The 11,741-nt window shown below is 51.4% G+C and overlaps 1 protein-coding gene across 1 annotated transcript; it reads left to right on the forward strand.

The window, feature by feature from the left end:
- Window positions 1-334: 334 nt before the first annotated feature.
- Window positions 335-8,186, forward strand: FAM89B (family with sequence similarity 89 member B). The gene is made up of 2 exons (XM_033135984.1): window positions 335-1,096; window positions 7,847-8,186. The coding sequence occupies exons 1-2, from the start codon at window positions 839-841 to the stop codon at window positions 8,129-8,131; spliced, it is 543 nt and encodes a 180-aa protein (XP_032991875.1). The 5' UTR covers window positions 335-838; the 3' UTR covers window positions 8,132-8,186.
- The last annotated feature ends 3,555 nt before the right edge of the window (window positions 8,187-11,741 follow it).

Below are 11,741 nucleotides of genomic sequence, written 5' to 3' on the forward strand. Positions count from 1 at the left end.
TCAACAAGCCCCTTTGCCAACCTGGAGACGCGGCACCTGCGCTCTCCGCGTCAGTGGGAAGGGCGTCGGCTTCTGCACGTGCTCCACGTCCGAGAGCTCTTTCCCGGCCCTGAAAACGGGCTCAAGCGGCGAGGGAGGCCCGGTGTCCTTTCGTCTCCCGCTGCGGCGGCCGCCCCTTTAAGCGGCGTCCTTGTGCGCGCCGCGCCGCCACGGCAAGCAGGCAGGCGAGCGGGGAGGCAGGCAGGGGCGCTGCGGGTGTGGCCGCCGCCGCCGCCACGGGCAGAGCACGAACAAAGGCGGAGACGGGCGCCGGGCGGAGCTGCGCTCTTCGCGGCCCGGGCACTTCTCCTGCACCGAGCGGGTCGGCCGGGAGGGCACCGCCGTCTGGTGTACGGAGCAGCCGGAGCAGGGCCGCGGGATGCGGGGAGCCAGCTGGATCGCCTCCGAGCCGGCCTCGGTAAGCTAGCCGGCCCGAGAGAGAGAGAAGAAGGGCAGCGCGGGCCTGTTTGCCCAGCCTGCATAGGCCAGCAGTCTCGAGGGGGCCTCTGAGCATAGCCAGAGTGCCTTTTCCTCTGCAGCCAAATCGGCGTGGAGACCGGTAGGCCTGGACCCCCGAACCTCTCCTTTTTGAAGGGTCGCCCCCACCCGCCATCTCTGTTCACCTCCGTATATGGCTGGGGTCTGGCTAGCTCTGCTGTCCGGTCGGCGCTCCCTCTCGGCCTCCGGCCTCATCTCTCCATCCTCGGGCGCGGGTGGGGGCTGATTTCGACTCTTCCCCCTCCCCGGCTTTCTCTCTCTTCTCTCCTCCCCACCCCCAAACATATTCCTCTCCTTCGCCATGACTTGCCTGCAGTCCTCACAGGACAGCCTGGCGGGGAACGTGTGCGCCATCGAGGGTCTCCCGCCGCTGCCCAAGGGGCTCAGCGGGATCCTCAACTCCAGCGGAGGCTCGTGGCGCGAGATCGAGAAAGTTTACAGCAAGAAGACGCGCATCCAGGACGACCTGAGCAAATCCCAGGCTACCTCGGAGAAGCTGCTGCTCCGGAGCAAGCCCGCCAACCTCGACTCGGCCCTGGCGGTGCTGCGCAAGGAGATGGTAAGTCAGGACCCTCAGGCAGACCTGTTATGGGGCAAAGGGAGCAGGCCGATTTGGGATGGCATGAAAGAGGAGGAAGTTGTTAAGTTATCTGATGTATTATTACTCTTGTGTATGTGCCGCAGGGAGACGCACCTGTGGGATTTTCGAGCTCAGGTGCCAACATAACTGGGCCAGCCTTGGATGCTGTGTCCCTTGTCATTGGAGGGGCTAATTTAAATTTACTATTCTGTCTTGGGCAACAAATGGTCTTGGGCAACTCAAGTTTTGGGTCCCACCAGAATGTGCATTTCTCAGGTCCTTTCAAGCCACCTGCATAGATAGTGGTATTGGGCTACGAAATTCTGCAGGTTTTTAGTCCTCATTGACTGCAAGGATATGACTGTGTGTCTGCAGGAATCCAGAAAGACACTGAATAAGGTTTCTAGCTGGTCACAGGGCAGGGCACAGCTTAATTTTGTTCTCCAGCAGAACCTGAATAAATAACACAGGGCAATGATGAGTGCGCAGTTACGCATATTCTTTTTCACAGAAGTGACTCAAAGCAATGAACCAAAATAAATAATAAGATCAAGAGTAAAGCAAAGCTAAAATGCAAGAGCCCGCTCCACTAAAAAGATGAGGTTTAAAAAAAAAAAACAGGTCCCAAACATACTTCCAAAATTAAGGGCCAAAAGCCTGGGTGAAATAAGGATGTTATTGCCTGGTGCCTGAAAATGCATAGTGATGGTGCCTAGCATGCCTCACTAGGGAGAGCATTCCACAAATGGGGAGTCACCACTGAGAAGGCCTGTTTTTGTAACGCTACGCCTTGGAGGGGGGCTCATAGATGATGAATGCAGTGCCTCGGGTGGTTCATGTGTGGAGAGGCAGCTCTTGAGGCACTGGGGTCCTGAACTTTATAGGTCAAACCAGTACTCGGGATTGAGCCGAGAAGCTAATTGTCGGTCAATGATGCAGTTGTACCAAGAGAGCGGTCTGTTCACAATCTGGCTGCTGAATGCTGCATCAGCTACTATTTCGGAACGCTCTTTGGAGGCATTCCTATGTAGGCACGTAACACATTGCAGTAATCTAACCTAGAGGTTTACCAGACAACAGAAGTTAGGCTATCCCTGTCCAGATAGAGAGAAAAATATAAGCTGGGCCATCGGCTGAAGCTGACGAAAGACATCAGCTAAAGTGACGCTGGTGGATCCAGAAGTCAACACACCTGCTCCTTTAGACGTGTGTGACCCCATCAGGCCAAACCTCACCCATCCGGTCTAGGAAACCATCAGCTAACAGCCCCTCTGGGTTAAGTTTTAGTTTATTGGCTTTCATCCAGTCCGTTATAGAGGTCTGTCTAGCTAGCACATCTGCTGCAATGCCTCCATGTCTAAAGGAGAAATGGAGCTGCATTTCTTCAGCATATTGCTGACAACACACTCCAAAGCGCTGGCCGTTTCATGTAGATGTTAAGCGGCACGGGGGTTAAGATCGATCCCTGCAGCACCTCCCACTGAAGGCTCTGTGGCAGGGGTCAGCAACCTTTTTCAGCCGTGGGCCGGTCCACCGTCCCTCAAACCATGTTGTGGGCCGGACTATATTTGGAAGAAAAAAATGAACAAATTCCTATGCCCCACAAATAACTCAGAAATGCTTTTTAAATAAAAGCACACATTCTATTCATGTAAAAACACCAGGCAGGCCCCACAAATAACTCAGAGATGCATTTTAAATAAAAGTACACATTCTATTCATGTAAAAACATGCTGATTCCCTGACTGTCCGCTGGCCGGATTGAGAAGGCAATTGGCCCGCATCCGGCCCATGGGCCTTAGGTTGCCTACCCCTGCTCTATGGGGCTAATCGAAACTCTCCAAGCCTAAACCCCCGATTGAAATGGCTCTAGAAAATTGGTTTCATGCAATAATCTTGCCCAAGTAGGGGGCATTGGGGACCAGCCAATAATTATTTAGGGTAGGAGTCAACTCATTGGATGCCCTCCCCCAAGGACTTCTGTTGCACAATGGGGCTTCCCCCTTCCCCCACAGCCCCCGGAATTGGCTCAGGGAGGTGGGGGGTTGAGAGAACCCCTGCAACACCACAAGGCGGGAGAGGAGAATTGTTTGGTCTGGCAAGCCAAAACACTTGTCCTAACATAACAATCACCTTAGCCTGACATGGAGTTCCTTGCTTACGTTTTCCAAACCCAGGGAGGGTTTCTGAAGGGGGTGGTCTTAGCCACCACCTCCTTTAGACAAGTGGGGACCACTCCCTCTCTCAAGGAGAGGCATTGATTGCCTGGCTGAGCCACCTACCTTGCTAGATGGCTAGACCCTAAGGTACATTATTGTAAAGCTTTGTTACCACTTTCTGGACTTGAGGAGGCCAGATTTGACTTTTCTTGGGACGCGGGCAGCGCTGTGGTCTAAACCACAGAGCCTAGGGCTTGCTGATCAGAAGGTCGGCGGTTCGAATCACCTTGACGGGGTGAGCTCCCGTTGTTTGGTCCCAGCTCCTGCCCACCTAGCAGTTCGAAAGCACGTCAATGTGCAAGTAGATAAATAGGTATCGCTCCGGCAGGAAGGTAAACAGCATTTCCGTGTGCTGCTCTGGTTCACCAGAAGCGGCTTAGTCATGCTGGCCACATGACCTGGAAGCTGTCTGCGAACAAACGCCAGCTCTCTCAGCCTTTAGAGCGAGTCGAGCACGCAGCCCCAGAGTCGTCTGCGACTGGACCTAATGGTCAGGGGTACCTTTACCTAGTGCTCTGTGGTGTGCACACAGCCCTGATCCGGTGTGCACGTGCTTTAAACTTCCATTTCCAACCCATCTCTCCTCTAAATACACACAGGACTCAGCTACATTGGCAAAGAAAAGGCGCTTTATATGTGTTGCTTAGGCATTCTAACACTGTGACACCAGATGGCGCCGTGGAGTTCCGTTTTTTGCCAACCCGATATCTCATACAAAGTTTGCAATGCGGTTTAACTGAAACACTTATTTGATATGTCTAGATCCAGCCATGGTTTCTGCTCCCGTTTATTCTCACAACAACCTGGTAGGGTAGGGTAGGGTAGGTTGAGAGAGAGTGGCTGGCCCAAGGTCACCCAGTCAGCTTGAAATGGACAAGCATAGATTTGGGGTGCTCTGCTTCTCATTTTCCTGCATCAGCCTCCTGGAGGTTGGACAAGGCCACCCTCCAATTCGGCGATTCTATGATTTTAACTTTACTTTCCCCTGTTCCTACTCTCTTAACTACGACACCACACTTACATTTTTTATTGATAACCATTTGGACTTTATTGCAGAAACCTAAGTATTTTCTGCATGCCAATGGTCTGTTTGTCTTTAAAAACCTTTTAGAATACCACATTGGATTTTCCTCCTGGAGAAAAGCATATCACACACACACCCACACACCGAATTATCAGTTTAGCCGGATGGTAAATATGCTAAAATGCTTTTGGATCAACCTGCATACAGCGACTGGGCTCAGTAAAACAGCACCATGCATAATACATAATCGCCTGTAAAATACAACTAAGATCAGAGTATTTTACCTCCTTAAAACAGTCACCCTGGATTTATGCATAGTTAGAGTGTTTGTTATCTGCCGTCAGATCAGGAGAAACTTGCTACTTACAAGACGTCTTTGTTTGCAGTCAGAGCCCAGGAAATTAGAAGTAGTTACGTGCACTCAATCAAATGTCAGGCTGTGAAGATCATTTGATATGAGCCAAAGTCTACATTAATGCAATATTCAGTTGTGTCCAATGGCATTCCATGTTAATGAATTCTAAATAGGCTAGGGTAAAACATAAGGTTATTTCCTACAGCTGTTGTTAGTGTTTTGCCTTGAGACCCATTTTGTAATGACTGAGTTTTAAAAGTAAGTGAATCAAAACTGAAAGGATGGTAATTCAAGAGAGAGTATGGTACAGTGGCTAGAGTGGGTGCGTGGACCCTGTGGCCTACAACTACCATCATTCCTGACCATTGGTCATGCTGGCTGAAGGGGCTTCTGGGCAATGGAGGGCATCAGGTACTCCCATCTCTGCCTAGAGCGTCCATCTATGAAGTCTGGGAAAGAGGGATTTGTGCAGGATAAGGCTATGTCCTCTGCAGTGTTAGAAACTCGGATATATAAGCTAATTGCTAAATGGCACCTAGGTTACGGTTGCCACAACGGAATGTCTAGGTGCCTTTCCCCCCAATGATATATTATTATTATTATCATTATCATTATCATCATGATTTCTATACTGCTTTATATTTTAAAGAAGAAATCTCAGAGCGGTTTACAACACATTAAAACATGAAATAAAACTACAGTGGTACCTCTGGATGCGAACGGGATCCGTTCCGGAGCCCCGTTCGCATCATGAGCAGTCCGCATCCTGAGCACCGCGTCTGTGCATGCTCGCCGCGCGATTTGGCGCTTCTGCGCATGCGCGTGACGTCATTTGACGCGTGTGCGCATGCGCGAACCGCCGAACCCGGAAGTAACCCGTTCCGGTACTTGCGGGTTCGTAACCCGTGATGAATGCAATACGCAGCGTTTGTAACGTGAGGTAGGACTGTATCCAGAATAGAACAGATCCAAGCTTCAAGGAAAATATTTCAGATCCTTCTCTTAAGTGACATTTTGCTTTTCCCCAGCCGCCAACCTGGCATCCACAAATCTCCACATGGTCACAACTGGACCGTCGCAAAACGCGCCTGGCTCCTGACTAATTTCTAACACTGGTCTGCTGCTGGAAGCAGTATGCCTCTGGCTGCCAGTTGTCAGGAATTGCAAGTGGGGAAGGGTGCTTTTGCCCTCGGGTCCTGCTTGCAGACTTCCCATTGGGGCACCCGGGTGGCCACTGTGATGAAAGGAGGCTGGGCCAGACAGGCTGGTGGTCTGATACGTCAGGGCTCTTTTTGCGTTGTACAGTTGGGTGCAACTTCAGCTTTTCCTGTGTGTGAGGAGAATGAGACTAAACAGTGACACACACACACACACACACCCCAACAAGGTGGTTGTGAAAACAAACCCAGCAAAGACGGAAAACCACCTTTGGAACTGCAATCCACTTAATAGCACAAGCGACTCCACACGGATGAGCAATTGTGCATGTGGGCGTTGCGCCGAACCCAGAAGTTAATATAAAAATTGCAAAAATGTCCCTGTTAGAGCCCGGAAAAGGCAAAAAAGGCATGGAAACAGCACCTAGCAATCCCACAAGCCTTTGCAATTGCAATCCCAGGAGCCTTTGCACCGACCTTTGAGGCCTGCAGAGAGTTGGAGTTTGAGCAAGGAAGTTTGGAGGGAGTCTGCTTTTTTAAAAAAAGGGTATTTCAAGGTTTTCCAGAGGTTGAGAGGTTCTTGGCAGGCTTTTCCAGTGGTGTTTCAAATATGCACGGTTTCACTTAAATGCAGCCCCCACATAAGTTGGGTTGGTTGCCTGTAGCCAGTAATGTAATGAATGGGAGTCAAGGAGAAGTGTGACTTGGCATGGCTTCAAAGCATGTGCTATGCATTCCTCCTCCAGCAGGGAGCAGAAGAAACACACAGCAGACTTTTCAAAATGCACCAACTCCCCCTGCAGGCAAAACAAAATAAAAAATAACAAAAATTCCTTCCAGTACCACCTTAGAGACCAACTAAGTTTGTTCTTGGTATGAGCCTTCGTGTGCATGCACACTTCTTCAGATACATACATTCAGAAACCCATACAGTCATACCTCATGTTACGATCGCTGCGGGCTGCGTTCGTCACAGGTTACGAACGCGCCAAACCCAGAAGTACCAGAACGGGTTACTTTCGGGTTCGGTGCTAAGCGCAAAATGACATCGCGCGCATGCTCAGAAGCGCCGAATCGCGCTGCGCACATGCACAGACGCGGCGCTTCAGGTTGCGCTCTGTTGAGGTTGCGAACGGGCCTCCGGAACGGATCCCGTTCGCAACCAGAGGTGCCACTGTACTAGAAACCCATTTTCAGTTTGCACCAATTGTCGTCTGGCACCATATATATATATATATATATAGCTTTCTTTTTCTTTGTACGGGAGCTGGCCTGATAAAGAAGTCTAAGCTTCCTGGCCTTTGATGTCAAATTGACCCTTGTGACTTTGAGTGCTTTTTGTTCTCCTCCTCCTCCTCCTCCTCCTCCTCCGTGCTTAAACAAAACAAGAGCATGAGGCCGAAGACCCACTGAGTCAAAAATCCTCTGCAGGGAACCACTGTTCTCGTCTTGCCACCCTCCGGACCCCTCGCATTGGGGGCACACAGAGAAGGGCCGCCGAGGATGATCTCAGGGTCTGGGTAGGGTCCCAAGGTTTGGGGCAGGACTGTTTCCCAGATGTACTTGGAGGTACCAAGTGGCTGCCACAGAGCTTTGGTTGCTCCCTGAATTTGAAAGACACTGTCTTGCTCCACAGTCTCACTTTATTACATACCTCAGAGGTAGAATGCCTCCGAATGCCAGTTGCTGGGGAATACAACGTGGGGGAGAGAGCAGTTGTGGTCATGCCCTGCTTGCGGGTGTCCCAGAAGCACTAGGTTGGCCACTGGGAGAACAGGAATAGATGGGAGTTTTGGCCTGATCCAGCAGAGGTAGGCACAGCCAGCTTGTGGGACCCACCTTGCCAGGCGCAGTGAGACGTGGGCACTGCCTTTTTCTATGGTGTGGAATAAGTAGCAAGCGTTGAACGGCTGGGACTACGGGGAACTGTTGTCGGTTCTCCATCTGAGCCTCTCTGCTCTTTGTTTGTTTCAGGTGGGGCTGCGGCAACTGGACATGTCTCTGCTCTGCCAGCTCTGGTCCCTGTACGAGTCCATTCAGGAATACAAGGGCCTCTTCCAGGACATGTCTTCCTCGCTGCACTCGGAAGGCAGCCTGGCTGCTGAAAATGGCTTCTCGGATGAGGATGAAGACTTCGAGGTGGATCAGATGAGCCCCGACGGGCACAAGGAGAACCCGCTGGGACAGCGGCTCTGCCTGCTCCAGCCCCAGAACTCCCGGGATCAGTGGCTCCAGGACTCCTTCCACATCACCATCTGAAGCCTCTGCCTATGCTCCGCACTTGCCTCCCCCCACCCCCCGGTGTGTCGGCTGGCAAACCTGACTCCTGCATCTTTCGCAAAAGACGTTCAGGGTGGCTCACATCAGGGAGTTTACAGCTGGCTCCATCATTAACCTGTGGGGGGGGGGGTTAGCATTCAGTCACCGTCAGGATGTCACAGAGGAATCTTTCCAGAGAGAGAAAAAGAGGTTTGTGTGTGTGGCCAGTTCAGGAACAGAGTGCAATTCCTTTTAGTCCTCTGGGCAGTGGCGAACTTTGGGCTTTCAAATTTCAGCGGCGCCCCGTTCAACGCCAAAATCTGCCTTTTGCCTTCCGTTCTAAGTCCTTGTTGCAGCATCCCCTCAGCTTGGCACCTGTTGCGGGTGAACTGGTCGGGGTCCCCTAAATACGCCTCTGCTCCAGGGCGTAGAACCACAGAATCATAAAGAGGGAACCCTGAGGGTCATCCAGGCCAACCCCCCTGCAATGCAGGAATCTCGGCTAAAGCACCCAGGACCCTCCAACCTCTGCTTAAAAACCTCCAGGGAAGGAGAATCCACAGCTTCCCGAGGGAATCCGTTCCGGTGCCGAACAGCTCTTAACTGTCAGGAAGTCCTTCCTGGTGTTTAGTCAGAATCTCCTTTCTTGTAACTTGAAGCCATCGGTTCGGGTCCTATCCTCCGGAGCAGGAGAAAACAATGGGCCGGAGTGCCTGCCTCCAGTCCAAAGGCAGCTGCCGCCATCCACTTCTCGCTCAGAAAAAGGGGCTTATGGGACAGATGAGCCGCTGCAGTCATTGGGATGTAAGCATCTGGCTTCCCACTGTAGCCAATCAGGTTCCCGGAGAAGGGATGTGGGGGAGCCCTCCAGTCCTCCTTGGGCTACAGCCGCTGTCATCCCTGGCCACTATCCCTGTGGCCTCTGGGAGCAGCGTTGGGGGGGGTGTCTCCAAGTTTCCCCACCCCAACCTAGAAGAAACCTCCCAGCGTTGCTGCCCAGCAGTGGGTGATCTGACCCTGCAGCTGGGCCAGAAGGGAAGTCTCTTGAGAGTCTCTTCGAGAGGAGACAAGGAAGCCCCTTCCATTTCTAAGAAAAGCTGCAGCTCAGATGTACATGGTGCTTGAGGCATAACTGAGACCATGCCCGTGGCTACCTCACTGCTTGTTTCTGGGGAATGGGTCAGACCTCAATTAGGCACTGTATTTTCCAGCTGAAAGAGACTTCTTGGGCTGGGGGTAGCAGGATTTCCCTCGACCGCCTCCCTCGCTTAGTCCCCACGGCTGCCACTCCAAACCTTCTCTCTTTGGGAGATGAAGACCCACAGGGCCAGAGGCAGAGCTCACCCCTTGAATGCAGGAGGTCCCAGGTTCAGTCCCTACCAGCGCATCCCCAGGTAGTCAACAGCCCCTTCCTGAGACCACGGAGAACATCTGCCAGTCAGTGTAGACAGTACTGAGCTAGAGAGGGACCAAGGGTCTGACTCTGAATATAAGGCAGCTTCCTGTGTCTCTCCAGAGCAGGGTTTCCCAAACCTGGGTCTGCAGCTGTTTTCAGACTCCCATCATCCCTAGCTAGCAGGACCAGTAGTCAGGGATGATGGGAATTGTAGTGCAAAAACAGCTGCAGACCCAGGTTTGGGAAACGCTGCTCTAGAGGCTGTGCTCTGTCCCAGCCTCCACCCCAACCCCAGTCCTTTGGAAGCATCCCAAAATGGCGTAGCTGGATAGGAACTTGCTGTGCACGAAGAAGCTTACTTGCTAGGTTTTTCTAGGCAGAGTTGCGTTTGCTGGATTAATTATTAGTGCCTCGGCCGCGTTACCTAAAAAGCGGCCACTTTAAAATATTTAATTATATATGATTGTTCTGGGGTTTTTTTGTTTTAATTTTAAGGCCTTGAAATACAAGGGTTGGGGCAGATCTCTGCTTCTCCCCCATCCCGCACTATATAACTGGGTACAAACTTTGGGCGGCTAAGTTAATATATTGTTTTGTTTATTTTTAATGGGGCATTTTTGCAACGGAGCCCATTGCAACCGTGGCGTGAATGCAGGGAATAAAATGGCCTCGCAGAACCAGGTCTTGTCTGCGTTTCATTGCAAGCTGGGGCGGGAGTGAGGATCCTGGTTTTGAACAACCTCTAAGGAGATCTCTTGTGTTTGATGATGGGCCAGGCCTGCTGCTTGTTGTGGAATCCACGGGAGCCACTAAGAACAAAATGTGGACACAGGTGGACACAAACACAGGCCCAGCTCCAGCTTACCACAGCTCCTCTGGGGCATATTCACGCCTGCTTTTCTTTTACCTCCTGATCTGGATGGTCTTGCTGCAGTGGGGAGCAGCAGGCCCTAGGCCAGGGGTCAGCAGACATTTTCAGCAGGGGGCTGGTCCACCGTCCCTCAGACCTTGTGGGGGGGCTGGACTATATGGGGGGGGAATGAATGAATTTCTATGCCCCACAAATAACCCAGAGATGCATTTTCAATAAGAGCACACATTCTACTCATGTAAAAACACACTGATTCCCGGATCATCCACGGGCCAGATTGAGAAGGCGAGTAGGCCGCATATGGGCCTTAGGTTGCCTACCCCTTTCCTAGGCCATATCTATCTCCCCAAGCCACACCCCTCACTTTCAGGTTTTTTTCCTGGTTTGGGGAAGAGTCCTTCAACTGCTGCTTCCTTGCCTTGATGGAAGAGAGAGGGCTGTGTGAGAGTACTAGCCCAGGGTTTCCCAGACTTGGGTCTCCAGCTGTTTTTGGGACTACATTTCCCATCATCCCTGACCGCTGGTCCAGTAATAAAAATAATATAAATATAAATATAAATAAATATTATTTATACCCTGCCCATCTGGCTGGGGTTCCCCAGCCACTCTGGGCGGCTCCCAACAAAATATTAATATTACAATAAAGCATCAAACATTAAAAACTTCCCTAAACAGGGCTGCCTTCAGATGTCTACTAAAAGTCAGATAGTTGTTTATTTCCTTGACATCTGATGGGAGGGCATTCCACAAGACGGGCGCCACTACCAAGAAGGCCCCTGGCTAACAAGGGATGATGGGAGTTGTAGTCTGAAAACAGCTGGGGACCCAGGTTTGGGAAACCCTGATAGTCTACTGTGCAAAGGTCCACATTTACATTGACTGCTCTGCCCACATCTGCCTCGGACCCTGGCACATGGCCCCCGGAAGGGAAGGTGGCCCTCAGGCCGAGAAAAGGTTCCTCTAGCCCTGGCGTGGAGGCAGAGCCTGGCAGGCAGGCTAGCAAAAGTGTCGGTGTCACACTGAGATGGGCATCGCCCCACATCACTTCCTGCAGCACCACCGCCAATGTCATTAAGAGACAGCTGCTTGCCTGGAAGCCAGACACATCTGCTGGGAGCCTGGCCACAGTAGGAAACTGGAGGATCCTTGGGTTTTTTCCTCTTGCTGAAGCCGGAAGAGTGACTCATTGTTATTATTTTAAAACTAGGTATAAAAAATCCCAAATGGATGGCCGCTTAGCTAAAAAAATGAGAAACACTCAGCAGACTGGCAGGGATGCCCTCTCCTTTTGCAACTATTTCAAACTCTGCATGGCTCAGAATATTAAAGGATCCTGGTAGGTA

Source organism: Lacerta agilis, chromosome 17, assembly GCF_009819535.1.
Source record: "Lacerta agilis isolate rLacAgi1 chromosome 17, rLacAgi1.pri, whole genome shotgun sequence".
NCBI lineage: Eukaryota > Metazoa > Chordata > Lepidosauria > Squamata > Lacertidae > Lacerta > Lacerta agilis.